This window comes from Mus caroli, unplaced genomic scaffold, assembly GCF_978045245.1.
Source record: "Mus caroli unplaced genomic scaffold, Mus_caroli_1 scaffold_1, whole genome shotgun sequence".
Classification (NCBI taxonomy): domain Eukaryota; kingdom Metazoa; phylum Chordata; class Mammalia; order Rodentia; family Muridae; genus Mus; species Mus caroli.
The window spans coordinates 103,024,478-103,050,219 of record NW_028227256.1 but is presented as its reverse complement, the minus strand read 5'-3'; the positions used below and the strand labels follow the sequence as shown (position 1 = coordinate 103,050,219).

At 42.0% G+C, this 25,742-nt stretch overlaps 1 protein-coding gene and 1 long non-coding RNA gene across 2 annotated transcripts in view; one reads left to right on the top strand and one right to left on the bottom strand.

The window, feature by feature from the left end:
• Positions 1–17,207, bottom strand: part of Phlpp1 (PH domain and leucine rich repeat protein phosphatase 1) — a 216,375-nt gene extending 199,168 nt beyond the window's left edge. Inside the window, exon 1 of the mRNA XM_021161069.3 lies at positions 15,475–17,207. Within this exon, the coding sequence (XP_021016728.1) occupies positions 15,475–16,909 (1,435 nt within the window). The 5' untranslated portion in view covers positions 16,910–17,207. The remainder of the gene's footprint in view (positions 1–15,474) is intronic.
• Positions 17,208–17,393: 186 nt separating this feature from the next.
• Positions 17,394–25,129, top strand: LOC110304587 (uncharacterized). The gene is made up of 3 exons (XR_002379089.2): positions 17,394–17,576; positions 21,152–21,262; positions 24,905–25,129. It is a non-coding gene; the product is annotated as an uncharacterized LOC110304587 (long non-coding RNA).
• Positions 25,130–25,742: the final 613 nt, after the last annotated feature.

Below are 25,742 nucleotides of genomic sequence, written 5' to 3'. Positions count from 1 at the left end.
TCGACACTTACACTAACCAGTAGTAAACAACAAAGTTGGACCAATTCTTAGAAGCTGGTGTAAAACAAGGAAGGCTGCCAGCTAAGGGGAGGGCAGCAACCAGCTCACTCATGTCTCAGCAAAGGCAACATGCCATCTGTGAAACAGAGCAGGAGCAAACCGTCACTCATTATGCCGCCAGTCTCTAACTACATGCCCAGTCCATACATCTTACTAAATGAGTGACACCTCATACCTGCTACTTTCATAAATTGACCTCCCATTACCCAGACCACAAATTTACAAATGTTGTGATTTCTACCAGTAAGACAGTCAATTAGCAAGTGGATCTCAGGATGAAGTCATATAAGTCTCTGTTTTCCCTCCTTCTCTCTGCCCTATTCAGGGACCCACTGTCTCTCTAAGTCACATCTGAATCTCACACAATCATTCCACCCCCAACTCCAAATCTCTCCACACCCAATTTAGTCAGCACTAGTACTTCTCAGAGTCTACAGTGTCCACGAAAACACCGGGGTATCCTGTTAAAGTGGTAACACGGAAATCTGGAGGGAGGTCCTGAGAGTCTGCATCCCTAACAAGTTCCGAGGAGCTGCTGGTCCAAAAAACATATTTCATAGCAAAACTCTAGAAATGCTGTCCTGGAACAAAGTGCTTCATAGCTTGCGGGCCAGGAGGATGCTAGTTGACCACCTGTCAAGAATTTCCTAATACTAGGCTTCTGTGAGAAATAAGAAACTGGACTGGTGGGTAGTGAGTGGGTGGTACAGACCAGTAATTCACTTAGACTAAGGAGGCGGAGGCAGGAGGATAGAGAGTTCCACGGCTAGCCAGTACTAAGATTCTAAACTCTGGGACGCCCCCAAGGCTGCCTCCCACTTTGCCAGTAAAGCCTGGAAAACTATACTTGAGTAAACATTACACTATTCGCACAGTTTCACCTTGATAGCTGTCTACAAACAATGCTGGTTTGTTCAAAAAGAGTTCTATAAGATAAAGAATATATTGTGCATAGATTAAATATAAATGTCCATATCAAAGTACCTTAAAGAAAAATAAACATGATTTATGCCTTTATCCACCAGTACTATCTGGAGGTAGACGCCAGGTAGGCTAATCTGTCAGTTCCTTAAAGCAGACCTGCAAACCACTCTGTTTTGTGTGTACTAAGGGCAGAGGTGCAGTGACAGCTCCAATGGTCTATAAGCTACAAGCTGACTCAGGCTAGAACACAAGCATCCTGACCATAGAGGACAATCCCTGCTCTCTGAAGCAGCCTTTTGTTTAGTGCCTTTAGAACAGCCTTGTCCTCTTAAGTAGTTCCAAGATACACACTTACAAAGCATTTGAGCTCCTGTATTAGAGAACAAGGGCTCATTGAGGTTCTGCTGTATAATCACATGTGCCAGGAACTATCCTTCTTATGATCACACTGCTGATAGCATGTCAGTTAAAACATCCCATGAACTCAGCCTGTCAGGTATGGAAACTGTGGTAATGAGTCAGCTAAAGTCTCTGTAAACATTTCCAGAGGGCAAATAGGTGCTAATCGTGGTGGAAAATGTATATTGGCAGATAATTAGCTTGAATTTGGATCAGTCTGATTTATAAGTATTTTCATTTGACTTAGAAGCATGACTTATTTTTGTCAAACAAGATCGGAAATATTTTATGATAAATGTCAGAATCTTAAAGCTAATGTGGAAGAGCAAAACATAGTTCTTCTAGGGTTGTCATTCACATTAATATATAAGGCAGCATTTCACAGAGTGATAATTCATAAGACCTCATTAGTAAAAACTTCACCTTACCAATGAAAGCAAGTTGTCCTCTACCTGATGAGCAACACACACACACATACAGATATACACACATACATATACATGCATATCCATATATACACATATATACATGCATATATATACATATACATGCATATATATACATATACATACACACATATATTACACATATGCATATATACATATACATGTGTATATATACACACATAAATATATACTAATACATGTACCTATACATACACACATATACAAATAAACAAATGTAACACAAAAGTTTAAATGGCTTCCCTGTGGGCAGAATTACAGACAGGAGGGGAAAAGACAGTATATTGGCTATGTTTATGTGAACACCTAAGAATTGTACTTTCTCCTAATCAACACATAGTTTAAAGGATAAAAAAATTGTCCATGAAGCTTAAGACAAAGTCTAAGACTTCTTTTTAAAGCACAAAGTCATGATCAGTTTGTTATCATTCAAATTTTACATTAATGTGGTCAATATATGAAATTTAAGTGCCTTCTTGCAAAACAGAAACATAGCATTTCCCATAAAACTCATAAATCCATATAAAAATAAAATGTGATGTGCCTGAAGAAAGAGGAGGAGGAGGAGGAGGAAGAAGAAGAAGAAGAAGAAGAAGAAGAAGAAGAAGAAGAAGAAGAAGAAGAAGAAGAAGAAGAAGAAGAAGATGATGATGATGATGATGATGTCTTTCAGCATAACATGGGCCACTGCAAAGCTTCAGACACACATTCACATCTAAGCAAAAGATGTTAATAGACACTTTCCCCAGAACCTAGACACTAACAAGCTATGATACAAAAGCAAGCCCCAAATAATTCAAACAAATAAAAATGCCTGGGTGCCTAGGGGAGGCAAATTTTAAAGATGAAATTGGAATGACTAACCCTAAATGGACCTTGAACTAAAGCCGTATGGTTTCTCTAAACAAGCCAGATCCCAGAAGTAAGGCAGCAATTATTCCTCGTGGCCCTTCAGGGGCTCAAGCTTTCCCAGAGTGCACTCTGTGTAGCTAGGACCCTCCCTCTTTTTCTGCTATTAGAGTAACTAGTGAGAACCCCCACTTGCTTTAAAAGTATCTCCTTTCTGTTGTAAATGTTACCATGTCTCCCAAAAGTGCCCTCAAGTCTTTCAAGGCATCTTAAGTAAATCATATTAAACACCTTCTATGTTGGAGATATTCAGTAGTAACTACCAATTGAATGTGGTCTTCTATAACTGAGCATCAGGGCCCAAAACAGTATACCCCCCCACCCCCGCCCCGCTTCCTTAATGAGCCCTAATTAACACTCATTAACATCTGTGGCAATTTACTATTGCTAAAAATAATAGAACCACATTATGTTTACATAACATCTCACAGTTTACAAAGCACTTCCACATATATCCTCAAATCTCAACCTCACAAAGTTCTTTCAGATGGATTTTTTTAATCGCCTTTTCTCCCTCTGACAAATGAGGCTGAGGGGGTTAAAGGACTTATTACAGGCATCACACCAAGTGGAGAGGCTCATGGTTAAACACAGGTCTCCAGCTTTTCAGTCAATGCTCTTCCCACCAAAAAGAAAACCCTAGCAATATGTGGCTAATTAGTACCTGCTTTGTAATACTGTGTTCCTAGGCAGTTTCCGTCAGGTCCCAAAAGATCCTCAGGCAGCTTAAGCAGCAGGAAGAAAAGGAAGCAGAACTCGTGGCATAGGCAGGCCTCAAGCCCAGGACCTAGAGCTCCAAGTCTGTGCTTCTCAATACAGATGTAGCACACCTGACCACAGGGCCATACTGTTTTCTACAGCAGGTCAAAGAGAACACTAACTAGAGAACTAGTTAACCCCAGCACCAGATACATGTGGACCTACATTTTACCTCTGCCTTGCTCGCTAAACAAATCCAGTCAGCCTGCAAACTGGTAATTCAGTTTGTGTATCTGCAATACACATAGCACTATCTACTCCTGGGGTTATGATGAGGATTAAATTAGTTAATATTTATAAAGAACTTGAGACATGCCCTCAAACTGTAATCTCTTTGCTAAGTAATAAACTACTATACATTTTTAGGCGTTATACAGCAGGATACAACAATCATGAGGCAGTTTAAATCTTTTGCACTTAATTTTGCAAATTAAAAGAAGTGACCTCAGCTTTGTTAATGTGGAGGTAAAATAGAAATGTTATTTGCTATGCTTGATAGGTTTTTTTCTTAACTTGACAAAAGCTGGAGACATCTGGAAAGAGGGATCCAATGTAGAGGAAATGCTTCCATCACTGCAGCCTGTGGGCATGCTGGTGGGGAATTTTCTCGCTTATTGATTGATACTGGAGGGTGTGCAGGCCACTGTGAGCAGTGCCACCCTGTGCCAGTAAAATGGCATTCCTCCTTGGCCCCTTCTCTGGTTCCACCCTCCACATTCCTGCCTCAGGTTCTACCCCTGATTGCTCTTAGAAAAAACTATAAGCTGTGAAGTGAAACACCCAAGTTGCTTTGGTCACGGTCCTTATCACAGCAAAAGAAAGCAAACTACAACACTTGCACTTAACAAATCAATCTGTCAACTAAAATTTTAGTTCATTTAATGTTTCAGAGCAATGGGACTGTATACCCACCTTCTAAGCATGAATGTATTCAAATCTAAAATCTACTTCCAGAAATGGAGATTTGCAACCTCAACAACACAACTAAAAGCCCATGACCAAGTACTTGGAATCCCAGCACTTAGCAGCCTAAGGCTGGAGTAATGCTGCAAGTTCAAGGTCACCTTGAGCTACACTGGAAGAACTTGGCTAAAATAACCCTGCAGAAAAGAAACCCAGTTCTCTACCAAGTAAAATCTTATAAAGCCAAAGCATGATACCAGTTCAACTTATAGCTTGTAGACACTTAATAATTAGGAATTGGTCACCAGATTTTTAAAGCTGCTTAACAAAGATGATAGATACTCTAATTGAATCTTCTACATTTAATATCATTGCTTCAACCTTCCTCCACCCCCACTAAATACCACTTCATCATTTCTGGGAGTTCATGTACAGCAGTTTCCACAGGAACACTGGTCCCAGTAACACAATGTTCCCCTATATCAAATCAGAGTTCTTTCAAATTACTCTTTTTAAATACGTGTGTGTACGCTCGAGCATGCTTGTGTTTGTGTGTACAGGAACAAGCTGAGAACAACCCTGGGTGTCATCCTCAAGAACACACCTAACTCCTTTCAAACAATGTCTCTGATTGACTTGAGTTTTTCATCAGGGCTAGGTCCATTGCTCAGCACACATGAGCCACTGGATTCAATCCCAAGTAACAAACACAGTAATAGTCATTGCGATTGGTTCATGAGCATTCTTCATGTACCTACTTCCCAGGTCAACCAGAGAAAACCTCAGAGCCCCAATGGCAGCCAGGCCTCCTGACTCTAAAAGGCACCATAGCCTTACTTTTTCTAAATCCCAACGATAAACCTACTGTATTTCACAATAGCCATCGGGGTAACTCAGATTTCTCCACAAAGAGAAATAGAGGGATTTTCTATTTAAATGTAAATAAGAAACTGAGATTCACTCCTAATGAAAAGGAAATTATTCCAAGATTTCAAATTTGAAACATAGAATCATGTTTCTAAAGTGAAGGGAAGGAGGGACGGATATGACAATGGTACAGCAAGTTGGCTCAGTGAGTAAAGATATTTGTCACCACATCTGACAACCTGAGTTCCATCCTGAGCTAGAGAGATGGTTCAGTGCAAAGAACACTCACTGTAGGCCCAGCATGGTGGTGTCACTTGGGTGACAAAGGCAGGCCACTCTCTGTAAATTCAAGGCTAGCCAAGATGTCCAGAACAGTCAGGGATACACAGAGAACCCCTGTCAAACAAAACAAAACAAAACAAAACAACCTCACTGCCCTTCCAAAGGACTGGGGTTCAGCCTCAGCACCTAGGTCTAGTGGGCTCACAACCACCTGTAACTCCACTTCCAAGAGTTCCAACACCCTCTTCTGACCTTGGCTGGTACTGAACACGTGTAGTACAAATACATACAGTCAGGCACACACATGTACACAGAAAATAAGTGTTTTTTTTTTAAGTAATGACAATATATGAAATTAAAGCATAAAAAAGAAAAGCAGTAGTAAGCTAACTGAGTAGCCTTTTCTCTCTTATTTTTTGCCTCAACAAATTCAAATGTCACTAGGCCAAAACACTCCATAGCATAAATCTGAATTTCCTATCAAGTAAAAAGCAAAACTCTCTGAGGAAAAGAGAAGCATTTTCAATGAGTAAAGAAAAAAATTACTCAATTTTAAAATTCGGGGACAGCTTCAATTCCCTACTACCCTACTTCCTATCTTAATCAAACAACAGATAGATAACCGAAATGACAGCAAGGGCTGTTTTTCAGTCTTGGGAAGATGAAAGCATTCCTAAGCATGGTAGGGCCTGAGAACTCAGAGGGAAAAACTGGGAAGAAGTGGATGGATAACAAAAATATTACAGATTTGGGAAACAAAACTTTTCCCTAAATGAACCTCCCAAAGAGATTTATAAATCAAGAGAAAAGTGTCCCACCCAAGACAGATTAGTGACGTAAACAGGCATTCACATTAAGCTACCAATGTGGAGAAAGGCTCAAGAAAACATGAAGAGTAGTTTAAGGTTTTTTCTTCCTTAAGACTATGCTGTGCATATACTTCACCCACAAATACAATCACCAACTCCTGTTGTCGACGACCTAAAAATGCAGTGGGGAAAATGGGTGTGGACGTGTGTGCCTGAGTTCAAGACAGAATAAGTCTGGTTACTAGAGCAGGATTTATGCATAAAAGTTCCTTGTTATTTAAACCCAACAGTCACCAGCAGCCAGGCCATCCCATTTTTCTAAGAAACCATCAAGAAATTCTTCCCTTGCTTCAGCATCTGGGATACATCACTGAATCTTCCAGATGCAATGTAACTCTGCCCTTTCGCACCTTTGTACTCCTGCACTTTGAAGGTTTCTCTTCTCATACTAAAAATGAACAGGAATTCTTCAGGGAATCAATTCACAAAACTTGAGCCACATTAACAGGAAATCTTTCTCATACCCTCTTAAAAATACCTGGAAATTTGTTTCCAGAGCTCACAAATTACATTTTTGTTATCACATATGATAGATGGGTAGATAGATGAATGGATGGATTGATGGATGGATGGATGGATGGATGGAGATTGATAAATACCTCTCAAAGTAATTTTCATGATACAGACTTTAAAATCAATACATAACAGAAGTACAAATATCAGTGAACAAAGTTTTCCAACTATTCACACTACAAAGGCAGAACCATGAACAGGTACTTCAGTAGAACTTAACACAGACACTAGAATAGTAAACTGCATAATTAACTTTAGGTTAAATTATATTGAATTTTTAGCTTTTTTACATGGAACAATTTATATGTTCCAATATAATAATAAATTTATAAGAACAATTAATATGGGATATTGTAGTACAGATATTCTTGGAAAGAAGTATTTCAAATCTACTCTAATATTTTCTGATTAGTTTTTTTTAATTCAATGATTTCTTTTTCCAACATTTCCATTCTTCTAGTTACTTCAACTTCAAAGTTGAAGCAAGCCCAAACTGATATTCTAAAACTCAGCCTCTTCTCTGGCAACTGGTCTGGGTTCTATCCTAAATCTCCCAAAGAGTAGGTAGCATCAAGAATGAAATCTAATTTCCCTCTGTGCAATGAGCACACAGCTGTCGGCTTCTCAGTTACAGGCTCTCCCCTTACAGTCCGTCACGGTGATATGCCACCTCTCAACGGCACTGATTAGAAAGAAACAGTAATAAAGAAACCAGGAAATGTGTAAAGAACAGTTATCAACCTTCATATTGAATAATTAAAACATAAAGAACATCTAAAAATAGTTAATCTTATAAGCTCACAATGTGGAGAAAAGGACACTAGAGGACTTATCAAAATCTGGGTATCCTCTTAATTCTGACTGAATGGATCGGAGTTTACTTTTCTCATGGAGTAAAATACAACTGTGCTAAATTATCTCAGTTTTCTGAATTCTATAATCTGAGAAGAGTAATGGGAATTTTCAGCCTTTTTAGTGCTTCTCCTCCTGCCATCAATCTCTAGGTACTAGGACACAGGCACACAGCCTACCATGAGCTACAACTAACCAACCAGAGCTGGAGAATGGCTTAATGGCTATGAGCACTTGTTACTCTTTCAGAAGACCCAGACTCGGTTCCCCAGTACCCACACTGTGCACAGCTCACAACTGCCTATGACTCTAGTTCCAGCAGATGTGGGGGCTTCTTCTGGCTTTCCTGGATATCTACCTACCTACACACACACACACATACACATACACACAGGTCCATAAACACACATACATACACATAAAACAAACCTTAAAAAATATCCAGCCAGCAGTTTTGAGCAATGAGATTCCTCTATATGTTATTACAGTAAGCTACATAAACCAGATTGTGAAGGGAACTTTATGAATCAACTAAGAAAAGAGTTTAACTTCAACCCACCTCTAGCATCCAGATTCTACTTCGGGAAATATCAATGGTGAAGAGATTAAATAAAACATTATTTATCTTCTTTAGTAGGAATTCTATCCAAATAGAAGTCTGCTTTGACTGCAATATTTCAGATGTAAAGTCTGCTTTGACATCTAATATATTAGATTTAAGTTCTAGGTGATTTGACAGTTTTGAACCAACAACACAGAACTCAAAACAACTCCAACTTTCAAATCCATCTAAAAGTAGTCTACAACAACCTTCAAAGTCTGCACCAATTAGGCTTCCTGATGAGAGTTTCAGAATGATAAGAGTCGGAAGAGATCTTGGACTTGCCCTGTTTCTAAGCTCGTCGTTTTACATATGAGGAAATCACAGCCCAGTGTAGGTTAAAATGAATATCCAAGTCTTCTGCTACCTCACATCTGTGGCCCAAAGCAGCAGCAGAACAAAGAGTTCATGGTCAAAGCCAGAGTAAGCTATATAGAAAGCAAGACCTGTCTCACAAGGACAAAGGGCTCAAGATGAGGCTCAGCAGTGTAGGACTCCTGTCTAGCATGTACCAAAGGCTTTGGATTCCCTCCTCAGCACCAGGAGAAAAAAAAAAAATTCAACAAATTGTATCAAGTTTACCAACTAGCAGAACAAACCGGTTTCTCAAAAACACACTACCGTTTCCTTCCCAAACTATGAAATGAGAGGGGACTTTTACTCCCAAATTTTTGTACTTTGATAAACATTTACTTTACTTACTCCCTGTCCCCAAAACATACACAGAACATCAGCCAAATGTAAGAACCACACGATGTAGCGTCAATAACAAGGCTGCAACTAGCCTCACCTTCAATATGCATGGATAAGAAAAAAGAAAGCTCTCCCAAGGGATACAGTTCTCATAGTAAAGCTCAAAAATTCAATCTGTTTATAAAATGTCAAAATCTGGACCAACGTTTCAGAAGTTAATTAATATTAAACCAATAAACACGTAATGAAAAGCAGCATGGCTCATGCTTACTCCGTTTACATCTAAAACTATGTCTGGTACTTGACAAGAAAGTCCAAGTGTCCCAACACATCATTATCCGAGGCAGGAATATGAAAAGATCTATTATCCAAGCGTTGCTTACTGCACATGTGCAGTACAAAACACACTGACAAACCTCTTCCTGCTTGGGAAAAAGGAGAAAAACTAAAGGGAAACAAATAAACAAAACTGCCATTCAAATCCACTTATACTTTAAATTTCTAAATAGAATTTTCACTGATTATTAAAATGCCTCACAACTAAATTATTTCACATTATATTCCATCTTCAATTGAATATATTTTTATAACTGGAAATGAGACTATTTTTTTTTTTAGTCAGGCTTCATTTAAAAAATGAAGTTTACGCCAAAAATACTGGAATTTCTTCCCATTTTACCAAAATATTTGTTTTCAAATGCAAAATATATACTATATACAAATAAAGCATTTTGCCCACTTTTAACACATCACTACAACTGCAGAAGCCACTAGATATATTCCTCATTCAATAAGACTTTATCATTAAATGTGTTCAGAACGAATAAAAACAGTATCGAATCTGAAAATATGAGAAAATATTTCAACACAAATATGTGGGACAGTTATGCTTTGTCTCCATCTAACATACTAAAAAGTGTTCCAAATGACTTGTGATAACAAGAAGACCATTACACCCAAAATATTTAAGTTGTGCTTCATCAATTGGTGACCACTATCATGCATGATAAAAATTACTATACCACAGAACTTGAAAGAGCTCTGTCACGGCTAGCCAAATATCCTAGTGTTCTTTAATCAAAGTACCATTAAAATCCATTCTTTCCATATTCTGGAGTTGTCAGCTTCCTAGAGTTTTCTAAATCCTTAATTGAGGCTCCATGTAAAATAAAACAGTCAAACAGCCTTAGATTAAAATACCTAGATCTGCATGAAGCAGGGGTTTGGTTTGGTTTGGTTTGGTTTGGTTAGGTTAGGTTATTATGCTATCTTTAGAAAGCCAAAGGTAAATAGAAAGAGCCTGCCTTAGAGGTCCAGGACAATAGGCTGGGTCCAAGCCCTCAGTGCCAGTGGGTCTCAGAACGTGGGCTGGATCCAGAGGCCTTCTCTTCCCAGAATGTTAGGAGACACTTTGATAAGGCCTCTTTCTCAATTTTCACAAATGCCAGGTGTTTTTAAAGAAATAGTTTTCCCATACAGTGGACTTTCAGAGTTTATAATTAAGCCTACTCCTGTCCAGACAGACTGGACTGCATAAAATGTGACACCTAACAAAATCATTAAATGTACGCTGCCTCATATGACAGGTGTCTCATTAAATTGATCTCGATGATGAGGTATGAGATGCCTTTGAAAGAGAGAAGCTGTTTACTCTAGGGAAACTTTGAGGGGAAAATTGTTCTCTCAAAGTCTACAGAGCTCAGTCACGTGAAACAGAAGACATTAATAGTATGTGGCACATCAGAAATCTCTGGCCATGGGAGAAATGCCTCTGTGTGCATGTGTGTGTTTAACACATCCTTGGGGACCCACACAGTATGGAAGTCAAAAGAATCAGGACACACTCCACCAGCTGCTTAACGAAATTACACAAACCAACTCAAGAAATAAGCAAAAATACCAAGATTCATACAAGGCACGAACCCTACCTATATGATGTCAGCGAATGTTACCTTCCTAATAAAACAAAAGCTAAATTCAATTTTATAAGAACAAACACATCTTACGCAACTGTTTAAGGCAGCTGATTTGACAGCCCATTTGGTTTTGTGGACTGACGTGTGAGCCTCACACATACTAGGTCTGCACTCCTGATTAAATCTTACCTCAGGAAAAAGCTAAAACTTATAACCTTAGACCTTGCACAGACTGATTTATACCTGTCTCCCCCACTACAATCATTCTTATGAATACAAAACCACCAGCATTTTCAAAACACTATAGTAAAATTCAAAGAATGCTTGCTCCCTAACTCTCACACACCTAAGAATTACAAAATGGTACAAGAAAATGTCAAAACGCTATTTGTTGTTAGAGTATTGGTAATTCTAATTTCAAATACATATACTCTTTAGTGATGGGTATTTTCATTGCTTTAAAAGGAAAGATCACATAAACCCCCACTCTCAAGTTATCTGTTCAGTAATTTCCCAATAAAGATTTAACAAACAAGAATACTTGGGTAAAAAACTAATAACTCCATAGCCTTCTCAACCTTAAAGTATCACAATTTATAACCACAATACTTAGAATATTTCAATACTTTCTGTTCTGTGCTCAGTTGTCAATCTCAGTTCTTTACATTTTTAAAGGCCATGTGATAAAAATAGAGTCATCTGCACTTTACAAGGAACCCCACATAGGACAAACTGGTAATAGCACCTCATTATAAACATAGCATGTTTTCTGAAAGCTTTTAGGGAAAATTCAAGTGTAAATTAAATTCAGCACCAATTCATAGAAAGTGAGTTGAATTACAAAACAGAGACACTCCGCTCCCTAACCTCAGCTCCACCAGGGGCTGAAACCCACAGCAAGCATCAGATGGGCAGTCTGAAAAGAAGACTGACACCAGGGCCTCCTCCCTAATGGAGCCTGAAGAGACAAATGAGATCATTTAAGTGAAGCCCTTTCATATTCTAGAAGACAATCAAAGCCCAATGTATGGGAGTTATCAAGCCATAGTCAAAAGATTCACAAGCTTCATGTGAAAAAAGAACAAATATATGAACATAACAAAGTGTTAAGCACAAAAAAAACAACAAAATCAAGTAAAATCCTTTGTACTTTCAAAGCACTATTGAAGCTCTCACTGGAGTAACATATTCAAACTATACTACTCAGTACTACTGTAATTACAGTAATAAGAACCTGCTTATCAATAAGTATGCTGTTGAAGATAACCACCCGTTTTTGTATGAGATCATGTAAGGACTGAGCATTTCCAGAAGAGAAAGAGGGTAGAAATGTGGGAAGGAAAGCTGGCTGACTACCACAGAAGCCCACATAAACACACCTTCCAAAATACACTAGGTGAGAGGTGTGTTCTCCTGTCTGCTAACACAATTTGAACTAAGTAGGCAACTGTAGCTAAAGTAAGAAGTAATGAAAAAAAATTATGTAAGACTTTATACTACTGCCCTATGACACAAATGCCCCAGGGAGTCCTGAACAAAACAGCTCATTCATGCTAGGTATTCATAACTTAGATCAGGTAACTGAATTCCTAAAATTCTTTTAACTTAAAATTACTCTTCCAGGTAAAACTTAAGGTGCAAGATTTTTAAAAGGAAATTAAACATTAGCATAATTAGCAAACTTGAGAAAACATTAGATAAAGCCAACTCAATTTCCTAATATTTTGAAACTCAAAGAATGCTTTTGTCGTAAGTACAGTATTAATTTTCAAACTAAGTTTTCAGTAACTGTAATTAGGTTGTACTTCTCATCCGTACTGACATTACCCCAAACCATTCAAAGTAACTGCAAATAGCTTTCAAGGCCTTTCAACCACCTGAGAAAGATTATAAGCACTGTAACGGTTTTGAACAGTGACCTTCAAAAGAGAATGGAAGTTCTCTGCTGGACAAGGACTTTGTGAAAATAAAAAACCAGGTAGCTGAGAAGGTAGAAATACAGATAATGATAATGTTCTCAATTTAAATATAGGGAAATATTTTCAAGCAGTCTCAAACTTCCTAGCTATCTTAAACTCCACTTAACTCCACTAGAAAAGACATGCAACAATAAATTCAAGAATACACTACATATAAAATTATCAAAGCAAATCAATACAAAATTTTCCAGTGTCTTCTTAAAGGAAATCATTTAAAACATACATGAATTATCCTCTCACTAAACAAAAGCACTATCAAAACACAACAGCTTCCTTTTGGCTGTCCTATATTCCACTGGAGCACAAAAGCAATTTCTAGGAATCTTGTCAGCCTGGGTAATCCTTTGCCATATATCCTCACAACGTTCAAGCTATGTGAGACCACCTTTCAGCGGCACCCTTCTGTTAGTAACACACATCCTTGCAAAAACTGAAATAGCATCTAGTGATGCTAAGTTTTGTTCTATGACAAACATCAGTACAGAGATGTTCAGTATATTATATTAAGTTAGGCTTAAAGTAAGTCCAACTTTGCTCATTGACCAAAATAGACAATCCCACATCTTTCCAACAATCAGACACCTTCCTTCTACAACACAAACACACAGGCTTCAGATTCAAGAATAGGCTGGATAATGTGTGTAGGGCATCCTCATTTTATTAGTTGCTTTTATGAGCATATACACAGACGCCTGCATCTATTTATGCTGTGCTCATAGAAACAAAGCAGTAAATTCAGAAGGAGGTAACAATTACTACTTGTTCATAAACAAACAAAAAGGTTAAAATAACGACATATTTAAGATTTAGCCATAAACAGATCATATTTCAATTGAGATGGAAGAAAACAAACTGCTTAAAGCCCACTCAGAATATTTTCAGCACTTCTGAAGACAACCAAAATCTCAGAACTGTGACATCCCAACCTTCCAACAGATATTTATCCTGATCAGCATCCAGTCATGAGCAAAGCAGAGAAAAGCTTCCTCCATCCATTAAAGCATACTCTAATATTACCCATCACATAGTCCTTGTGTTATTCCCATTTCCCTCTATGTGATTAAGAAAGACTGTCATTCTCATCTGAAAATAGTTCCCTTTCCAAGTGTGGTACTATTTGATGCCTCTGGAAAAAAAAAAAAAAAAAGTATTTCACCAGTCACATGAACCATGGAAGAAAAAGATACAGTTGTTGCTGCTACACTTTTCTATACCAAAAAAACACAAAAAAAAACAAAAAACAACAACAACAAAAACCATTAAAGGACATATCATCCATTAAGATATTAGTTCCAGGAAAATGCTATTGTATTACAATTTGGTTTTCTTTATAAGGCAAATATTAATCAAAATATCCACTTAAGTTCAAAAAAGCTTCAATAAAACATAAACATCTCATCCAGGGATGAGGTCTTGCATTATCAATGTAAGTGTTAAAGACTCATTCATTCAAACCAAACTGCAGCTAGGGCACATGTTGAACTAAAACCAAAACACTGATGTGGAAGAACCAACCACTATGGGAGTCACAAGGTTGTTAGTGTACACCCAAATGTAACACCAAAAGTTTTATTGCTCTTAAGCTAGCTAGCTAAGTTCTGACCACTAAAAACTCAACCAGAGAAAGCAATAACTTACAAAGCTCAAAAACAATAACCAATAGCCACGTAACTCCACAACTTAGTTCCAGCCAAGAGGAGAAACTGACTGGTCACACTCGTACAGGCACTTGAACAGATACTAAAAATGCTAGAGAGGAGTTCAGGTCATATCAGAAGCAGTAATCACCGACATTATTAACTCTAGTCTGTTTCAAGTACCCCCGAAGTTCTGACAATAAAAGCTATAAGTCAGAAACAGGCCAACTCATTTTTTTAAAAGATTCAAACTTGGAAACTGAAATAAAGCAATGAAAGAGGGCTGAAGGTAAGCAGCACTCAAAACAACGAACATACCCACTTCTCGGGTGTCTATGAGGACTCAGAGAGCAAATACGCGTGGCAGGCAATGGAACAAACAAGAGCATCAGTTGACAAGAACAAAGTTCCCAGAGGCCCACACTGCACTTTACTGTCTATGAATGGTAAACTGTGGACAGTTGAATAGAGGAAGGCATCATGGAGCATTTTTCGTTGGTCATTGTCCTCTGTTACCTGGAATCCCAAAACGCCTGCAACCCAATGAACCAGAGCAGAGGCCTGGAGGAAACCACCTTTAAAGTTACGGACTGGTACCCCTCTTGGGTGTTACCTGTTTCCTGTATTTCCAGGTGACTTTGTCACCTTGTCCACCTGGCTTTCCAACCTCAGGCCTGGACACTCTAAACCTTGCAAATTTCAAGAATGCTCAATTTAGTACTTGCACAGGCGGCATATGAACAAGCTAGAAAAAGAGTGTCAGACAGACTCACCAGGCCCCTGGAGTCCCTTATCGATCCCTGCCAAGGTTCGAAGCCATGCATAAACATGCAGGCAACTTCCTTACCTGCATAGAATCGAATGAGGCAGCCAATCTCTGAGTCCATGCCTTCCTCCTGCACCCTCCACAGCTCCCCAAATCCCAGTTGGAAGAGGTAGTCATTTTGGATCTGCAATGGCTTCTCGTCCGCCTCCAGGCGCCGGGTAGTCTCTCCATGGAGCTGTACATACAGGGAGGGCGGAGAAGATGTCTTTTGCACGGTCTCCCGTATCCTCCCCGGACCCTCCGGAGCTGCGGCTGCCATCGCCTTATCGTCTCCGGGACCCTCGCGGGCTATCACGCCAGTGCTGTCTACGCCCGTCGGGGCTTTCGGCTGCAGTAAAGCCGAGGTCTTCGGGGAAGGCGGCCGAGGCTGCGCGGGGCGGCCGGGGCGGTGGGGCATGGCCGGATCAGCCTCTAACTCCTCCGACGACGAGGAGGAGCCGCCGCCGCCGCTGCTGTAGGGGTCCAGCCGGTCTGACACGCTCTCGGCGCTGGGGCTCAGGCTGAAGCTCTCGGTGTCCGAGGCCGGGCGCGGGGCGCGGGGCGGAGACCCGGGGCCACCCGCGAACAGCTCTCCAGGGCTGGAGTCCGAAGGCGCGGGGCTGACGCGGGGTGCACAGCGCGTCCAGGCGCCCCCGGGCAGCGGCAGATCGGCGGGAGGCGCGCGCGCAGGGCCCCGGACAGCACCAACAGTGCCGCTCGAGGGCGGTGGCTCCACGTCCGTTCCGAGCTCCCTGTCCGGGGTCTGATCGCTGGCAGCAGGGGCGGCGGCAGGAGGCCGCCCGTGGCCCAGCACCTTCACCACCCCGCCGCCTTTGTGGCCCAGCTGCAGAAGCCGGGCCGCCACCTCGGCGGCCGTGGTGTCCAGCGTGCAGAGCACTGGGCGCAGGTAGGACGAGGCCATGTGGCGGTCAAAGACGTGCACACAGCCCCGCTGGAGCTGGTGCCTCACCCAGTCCCTGTCCGACGGCTGCAGCTGAAGCAGCTGCCGGTGCTTCAGGAGCAGCGTCTTCCTGTCCAAGCTCCGGGTGCACAGCGACGCCGAGGCCGAGCAGGACGCCGGGAGGCCGCCAGCGGCCGAAGACGCCGAGGACGGCGACGAGGACGACGAGGCGGCGGCGGCGGCCGACAGATTCCTCTTCAGCCGCCCTCTCTTCAGCAGCATCGAGTTGGCGCCGCCGCCGGCCGCGGGCACCGGGGCGGCCCCACCGGCCGCGGGCTGGGGAGCTCCGCGCCGCCGCCTGCGCCCGGTGCCTCCGGCGCGGCCGGGCAGCGGCCCCGGCGGCGCCTCGCAGGGGGCCTCCTCTCGCGCCGCGCCGCCGTTCCCGCCGCTCGGGGCCGCCGCGCTCAGCGCGGGATCCGGACACCGGCCGCCCTCGGCCGCCGCCGCCGCCAGGGCTTGGTCCTCACCCGTGGGGTCCGCGAGTCGCTGTGCCGGGGCTGCGGCGGCGGGCTCCATCGTAGCGGGGCTTCACGTCGCTCCCCCAGCTCCGGAGGCAGCGGCGGAGGAGGAGGTGAGGCGAAGGTGGGAGACGGCGGCGGCGGCGGCGGCGCGAAGAGAACGGAGACGCCGATGGCGTTCGGCGCGGCCGTTCCAGAGGATTATGTGGCGATCCGGAGCATTCCGTCGGTGTCTCGGTGTTCCATCCCGCGCGCCGCCCGCCCGTTTCGCCGCCACCGCCCCCCCCACACACACCCTCCCTGCGGGTCGCGGGCTCCCCAGCGCCAGGCCCCGCCCGCTGCTGGACAGCCTCAGCTCCCGGAGCTGCGGCCCCAGCTCGCCTCATGAATATTAATGAAGCGCGGGAAGGCGGGCGGTGGCGGGGCGGAGTTGATCATGAATATGCATCGTTTGCATGACGACATTTCTGCAGAGAGCGGGAGGCTGGGGGCGGGGCCTCAGGGTAAACAAACGTGACGCGTGCGTACGGGGGTGGGGCGGAGCTGTTTCCCAGGAGGTTTGTCCTCGCCATAGAGGAGAGGTGGCGAGAGGGGCTCGCGTTGCACAGTGGGGGTTGTAGTTCATCTTCGTGTCGAGGATACCCAGGAGAGACCAATAGCGAACTACAAGGCCCAGATATCATCAGGTTCTGCCCACCCTCTCCTCCAGCTTCTGGCCCTAGTTGGTGGGTATTGTGCCCTCTGCCGTTGAACTCTGTGTCCTGTGAACGTTTTTCATTAACTTGATCCTCTCCTGCATGCCAGATGAGTTTTATTTTCCTGGCTAATTGAAATTGAGAGTTTTTAGGAACTCTAACTCTAGGTAAGGCCTTTGTATGAGACAAAAATACATACACAGTTCACAGGATCGCTGGCCCGGTCTTCTTGACTTTTTCCGCACTTTTTTCAAGGCCCATGAAAGCTAGCAGTGTTTGCCCTCAAACCCATTTACTCCCTCCCCTATTAGGACAGAAATAGCTAAGGACTGCTTGGGGCCTTGTATCCCGTTGGTTTTAAGCTTAAAAGAAGCTTAACGACACAAAGCAGTGGACGAAGGAAGAAATATTAAAATGGAGTCATAGTGGGATAGGAGATAGACTTGCTTTCTCTTAGTCCTTTCTGGATTTTTCTTTCCGCACTCGGGGCCAGGTAGAGAGGGTGAATGAGACAAGGTTTCCCAGTCTAGTCTATTCTCCATACTTCCTTCCACAAACTGCTCACCACCTAGGCTCTACCTATGTTGTATGGGTGTTTACTGTTACATTGTATGATCTATAAACATTTTTTTATTGGTTAAACCAAGCTGGTTTAGGACAATTAACTATTTGAAATAATTTGATAAACATTGGTCATTGAGTTGCCACTCTCATGGTGGCATTACAGATGTAGACACTAATTAAAAGTCTTTTCTCGGAGTTAGATGGCTCAGCAGCTAAGAGCATGGGCTGCTCTTCAAGAAGACCCATATAATAGCTCACCCTGAAGACAGTGCTCCAATGTAATGCATAGACATATTCCAGGCAAATCATTCCTATACATAATGATAATAATTTAAAAAAAAAATAAGTCCTTCCTGACACTCAGTAGACTAAGACAGGCAGAACTTTATGAGCTCAAAACTAGCCTCTTTTACAGAGCAAGCTCCAGGCCAGCCAAAGTTACATAATAACTCAAAGAATAATAGTAATAATAATAATAATGAAGATATCTTGTACCTTACCTTTGGGTTCCAGAAGACTAATATTTATTATGGGAATATTATACACACATGCACATACATTTACTTATAGTTATAAGTCTCAGTGGCGATGCCTTTATCCTGCCATTCAGGAGGCAGAGAACAGCAGATCTCTGAATTTGATGCCAGCCTGGTCTACATGGTGACATCCTGTCTCAAAACAAAAGAAGTTATGGTAATAGTTGTCAAACACTGTTAGGGCGGTGGACAGACACTTGATTAGATCCAATTGGATTGAATTTAGAATCACCATGGAAACACTTGGAGTATGTGTGTGAGGGTGAGGTGCCCTGAGCACTGACAAAGTGTACCCAGCTGTCTGGAACTCCTGCCTCACTGCCCTCCCTGCCCTGACGTTCTCTGCCCTCAAACTTGTGAGCCAAATACGTCTTTCTTTATTTGGGTATTTGGTAACCTTTTGTTAGGTGTTTGTTACAGCAATGGGAAAAGTAACTATCTCCAAATAAAGAAAAAAGTGGGTATATCCCTACCACACAGAAGAACAAGTGTTGGAGCTGGAGAAATGTCTCAGCAGCTAAGAGCAAGAGGACCCAGCTTCAAGTCCCTGCACCACATGGTATTTCACAACTGTCTAACTCCAGTTCCAGGGAATCCCATTCTTTAGCCTAGCTTCTGTGAACACTGTGTGTATGTGGTGCACAGATACATGTACAGACAAAACACCTGTACATATACATAAATTTTCAAGAAAATATTTTAAAACAGGTATAAAAATGCAATTATGCCAGATTTCACACATGGAATCTGTAATATAAAAGACAACCTATCTCGTACTTCTCAGGAATCCCACTGGCAGGGATAGAAGAATGGCAAGAAAGAACCACAATGTGATCCTGAACCTTCAGGAAGTGACTAAACAAGAATGTGAAAGGAAAGAAAGAAAACAAGAATTTCTGAAGGAGTAGACTGTCTTTGTAATACCAGATAAAACAGAGCTCTGCAGTTGAAATAGCAAATTGGTGAAAAAGCAATGAAATCTAAGCATTCATGGGGGGGGGGCGGTTGAGTCATGGGATATCATGTAGACCCTGTGCACCAACCCACACTCTACAATTGCTGTGAATAAGAGAAGAGTTTTGATTTGAAAATAAAACTAAAACTGTTTTCCAGGCAGCTTCAAAATAGTTGGGGGTGGGGAATGCTTCCGTTCTAATGTCCTAAGCCACACCATGGCACATCACACAGTGCCCTACCCTTTGAAGCATTCCAGACATGCTGTCCACCGTGTGCTTCTGCCTGGCCACACCTTCTGATCACTTTGGTGTGGTGTTGGAGCTTGAACCCAGGTCACCCTGCAGGCTAGGCAACCACAAAAGATGACATCTTTTTCCCTCTCTCCCTCCCACTCGCCTCCCAAGTGTGTGTGTGTGTGTGTGTGTGTGTGTGTGTGTGTGTGTATACATCTGTGCCCTGGTGGACATATGTAACTCAGTGGACAAACCTGGGTTCCAGGAATTGAACTCTGGTTTTCAGACTTGTTAGCAAGCGCCTTTTCCTGCTGAACCATCTCACCAGCCTCTTAGAATCGCATCTGAAAATGCTAAAGGATAATCCTGAAAAGAAACATCATGAACCCTGATGTCAGCTTGCTAAACTATTTTCACAGCTAAATTTAGAAAGAATAAACTCTATTACTTTCTGTTGCATGATTTATAACTGATTTGCTGTGTTCTGCTTCTAGGCTAATCCGGGTATATCCTAAGATCTAAGATAAAAGAAACCATCTTTGACATTGTTTTGTAATATAAGCAGTTGGAATTTTAATGGAAGCATGAATTGATAGCTGGGATAGTTTCGATCTGAACTGTCAAGGGCTCAGCTGTGTCCAGAAATAAACTCAGAGAGACACAATATACCATGTAATACATTTCATTTGTACACTATGAACAAGGGATCTAATTACAGCTTCACATTTGTATGTCCCTTGAGCTACTCGTGGTTTACCATCCTAAATTGCTCAATGTTTACTCATTCTAGTTTACTATGAGGGACCCATTTCACAAATTACTGCTCTAGTGCACTAAATGGGCCCCAGGTGGCCAAACTGAATTAATATGTTCTCTGTTCAGTGGCAGGATGAGACCGTCTGGGCACTCTGAAGTCATACCCTCCCTCATAAACTTCCAGTGTGAATTCTGTTAAGATCTGACATTGCCACTGTCTTGCCTCATAGTCCATTTTATAGATACGGCTCGATAGCTTTTCAGATTTTAGTGAATCTTTTTAACCCCATAATTATCTCTATCTTTGGGGGAAAGGGGGGATGAGAAAGAGAGTTTGAGATTCCTAACGAATGTCCTTCCTATGTCATGCCAAAGCATTTTCTGGTTTGTCCATGACTACACTAGAAAAGTATTCTCTAGATAATGATGCCTCAGAGCCTTCAGTTTTACTCTGGGGAAGCAGCTAGGTGTTCTTCTTTTTGCTGTGCAGTGCAGAGATTAGAAGAGATACCATTAGTCTCTGGAAATCTTACCCTTTCCCTTCTGCCTCCTGCCACAGCCTGGGACTCCTGTCAATGACAAAGTACCATGAGCCTCATGAATGGATCAAGATAAAGCAAATGTGTCATTTCACGGTTCTTGAAATTAGAAATTCAACGTCAAGATGCAGGTACTACTATTCTTGCTCACTCTTTTCAGTTTCCGATGACTATCAGCATTGCTTGGTTTGTTTCCACCTCTCTGAGTCTGTCATCTTGAAGCCTCTTCCCTGACTCTCTTTCAGGGGGACACATGGAATCTTGAAGGACAGTAGTCACTATATCAAGTCCTGCCCTAATCTTTTCTGACTTTATCCTTGCTGGATTATTTGCAAAGACCCTGATTCCTGGGGTTCTGTTTAGATAGGAATTAGGGAGAAACACTGAACCAGTGTAATAGATGCTTTGGGCCACTCCTCCGGAACATCAGTCTTAATAAGACCTTGAATGTTTTTGTTGTATTCATTTAGTGGTTGGGTTGTGGGAGCATGTGAAGTTCTAAATGAATGTGTATTGTTGACATGAGGATGGCCACCCGGGGCCCTACTGCCTCAGATCCATGGGGAATGGCAAAGCCTTCCCTGGTCCTTTTGTGGATGTTGATAGTGTATACAGAAAGTATCATCCACAGCTTCCTCTTCCTCTCAAAGTTTACAGCTTGAGGCTGCTCCCATAAAAAGGCCTCCTCTCAAGATTAGCTACCCACCCCCTGACTGTATACAATAAATCTACCTCTTGCATTCAGGTGTGTAAAATAAATGAGCTCAGTTTCCAGGCTGCTGGTGATGTATCTTCATCAGATTACACAGCCCACCTAATCCCAGCTGTTTTTGTCTGTGGTTTCTTCATCCCTCCCTCACCCCTCAGGATTTCATTTACACAGTCCAGTTAGATTAGTCTCTAAGCTTTGCAACAACCCTCAGCAGTGGTTGTGGGTGGGTGGGTAGATGGGTATATAACACAAATTATAGGAGTTGGCTATCTCCTACCATATGGTTTTGGGTATTAAACTCAGATCACTAGGCTTGGAGGCAAGTATCTTTCCCTGCTGAGTCACCTTACCAGCCCTCTGACTTTGAGAATTCAGGTATAACTAAGCCAGGATAACTATCTTTACTGTTCATGTAAGTACTGTTTCTCTGTCCTGAGCCAGGTGTGATATAAAGAACTGGGTATATGATGATAAGCAAAGTCCCACCGTTATTCTCCAAGATATTTCAAATAAACACACACAAACACACACACACAAACACACACACACACAAACACACACACACGCACACACACACACATGGTTTCTCAGCACACAGTAAGGTCCTTTAAAATCAAAGCTGGCTAACTTCATAATAAACTATTCTCCTGGGTATTACAACAATTCATTAGTAAATTTCACACTGGCCTTTGGGGATCACAACCCTCCAGCTTCCAGACTGTCTTCAGCCATTTTATAGTCAATAACAGACAGTTACAGTAAAATAAGAATGTAGTTTCAAAAACAATAATTTCCAGCACTCTATGCCATAGCATATCTTGTTATAAGGCATGGCTACTGCACCAGTGCTATGTCATAGGACATTGCCATATCTCTGTTGTAAAATTGAGATACCAGGAGAACCATGCAGGGGTTTGTACCCTGTGACCATTTTACTAGAGCAAGAGACAGTGGAAAATGGTAGAAATGACATTCTCCATATCCTACACAAGCTATGATTTTAAACCCAAGCAATGTTTTGGGTTCAAATTTGAAAGCCAGAAGTTCTGTTCTACAGTATTAAAGTGTGACCTTGGGGAAATACCTGACCTCAAGAAGGCAATTCACTTACTGGCTTATGGTGTGAATAGGGTTGAACTGAGCAGGGTCTCTACAAGGTCTTATACCACTCACAGTAAATTTCTAATCCTCTCTTAAAAGCAACATTGTCTAATTTGAAATATTAAAAGGTGTTTTTGTGAGTCAAAAAGCAGAGACCTTCACATTCAGATGCTATTAATTTGAAACAAGAAAGAATGTTAATACTGATTCTTGCCATTTAAAAGATCTTTAATGCATTGAGAGTAGCAGCAGGTTTGTTTGACATTTAAGATAATTGCTGGGTGTTGAGTCCTTACAAAGACATATTTGTCATGAGTAAGAATAGGGCAGAAGAAGTCCCCCAGCTCTTGATCCTTAGCTCCAGGGTGTTCATCAGATCCTGGATGGGCCAGGATCTCATTTTCACAGTCCAGTCAGCTACAAAAACAAAATCCTCTGTTCTAATGCTGCAGGGGACATGGATAGGAGTCTGAGAGCCACTGTGGGTCCTGATATCAAAATCTGGAATTAACCTAAAGGCCCAGCATTTGAGAAAAGAACCACACCATAGTCCTCACCTGAAATCCTAATAAGGAGATAGTAGCAGTGAACCCACTGAGCAAGGTGAAGAAGCTTACAAATATGTCCATTAAAAAGGCCAGGCAAGGGAACACAGAAGACAGCCCCTGCCTTGATTGTTTGACTCTGCGGTGGTGGGACAGTGGTGTGCAGGCTCAGGAGAAGCTGTGCCTTCAATCTTGGACCTGAGTCTTCTCCCAGGCTAGTGATTTATGTGGGATACATCTTGAGATCTGACAGAGGCAACAAGCTACACTTCGCAGTCATGTGACCTCCAGAGTCCACAGCAAACACTCTACAGCAGAGATTTTCTACCTCTGGGTTGAGACCCATTTGGCAAGCCTCTAGCTCCAAAAATATTAACATTATGATTCATAACAGCAAAAAATTACAGTTATAAAATAGTACCAAAAATAATAATATAGTCACCACAACATGAGGAAGTGCATTAAAGGGTCACAAAAGGAAGGTTGAGAACCACTGCTCTCTACAGTATACTGTGTCCCCAGATTGAAAGACACATGGGTGGTGAAGTACATTGAATATATTTCCAGCTTAAAGTGGGTTTATTAGGATGAGACTCCATTATCCCACAAGAAGCATGTATATTTACCCCACGAGGTGGTTTAAATAAGAATGGCCCAAATAGTCTCATATATTGAATGTTTAGGGAGTGGCACTATTTCAAAGGATTAAGAGGTGTGGCCTCGTTGGAGGAAGTGTGACACTTTGGAGGTGAGCTTTGAGGTTTCAAAAGGCCAAGCCAGGCCCAGCAGCTTTCTTTCTGCTGCCTGGGAATCCAGATGTAGAACCCTCAGTTATTCCAGCATCACATCTGCCTGCATTGTGCAGGATTCTCCCCACAATGATGACAATGGATTAAACCTTGAAACTGTAAGCAAACGCTAGCTAAACACTTTCCTTTATAAGACTTGACAAAGTCATGGTGTCTCTACACAGCAATAGAACCAAGACACCCCACACCTCTATAACAAACAAAACTCAACATTGTGGTCTATGGAGAGGAGAGTGGGGTAGTAGGAAACAAGCATGTGGAGAGTGGAAAGAGCCCACAGCCGCAGGGGCATCCATCCCTAGTTCATTTCTTGACTTCAGGGTACTTGAGTCTTTGTTTTATGCAGCGTGTGTGTTCCACTGGTCATGCATGTCTTACACATTTTCTAGATGGGTAGCTTCCAGAACAAGCATATTTTAAAAGATCAACGGTATGGTTTTCTACTGAATGTCTGTGTTTTGTCTATTTCTATGAGTTTAAAAGTGATGTCTCATGTTATATAATTCTTTCACATTGAAATATTACTCTCTCCTGGAGAGAGGCAGACAGCTCATAAGATTCAAAACTAAGAAAATGTACAGGATTGGTGAGCTCCTCTCTCCTCAGGTGATACAGCCAATGTGCAGTTGCTGTGAGAGGAGAATCTTCAGGGTGGCTGCCTGCAAATGATCAGGGAACTGCAGAAACACGAGGCAACTCGCAGAAGTCAGCGCTGTGCTATGTCTGCTTTACTGTGCTATGTGCACTCTTTGGTGACAGCTGCCTGAGTCACTCTCACTCCTGTAAGTAGCCCCAGCAAACTCCTCTGTTCAATACACTAAACATAGATGCATGTGATGTCTGGGAAGTAGACACTTGTTTATGTCTTCATAGTACCCCTAAGTTGTACCCAGGAAAAGTCACATAGTGCCCCTAAGTTGTACCCAGGAAAAGTCACATAGTGCCCCTAAGTTGTACCCAGGAAAAGTCACATAGTGCCCCTAAGTTGTACCCAGGAAAAGTCACATAGTACCCCTAAGTTGCTAAATTCAGATAATTTCAACAGTAATTTAAAATGGTTGAGGAATTATTAATACAACACAACTTAAGGGAGAACATTAAAAATTACTTTAATTGTAAGACCAATATCGTCATCACAGAAGACATAAACAAAGTACCGGGTGTGCACAGCACTCGGAGAGCAGAAGTCCTGATCTCACAGCGTTTTCCTAGCCTGCTTTTCTTACATAAAACTCTATCAAAAAGACTTTTCAACATGCTACTAACTGTCCACCAATGTCACCTGTGGTTGAGGTGCTTTGCCTTTTGTATTTTGGCTGGGTAGTGGGACTCACAGTGACTCATCAATGGCCCATCAAGGTAGCATTCTATCACTGAGCTACACGCCAAACCCTCAACTCTAAATGTCTAGATAGGAATGTTTTTTGTTTTTGTGGTTTTGTTA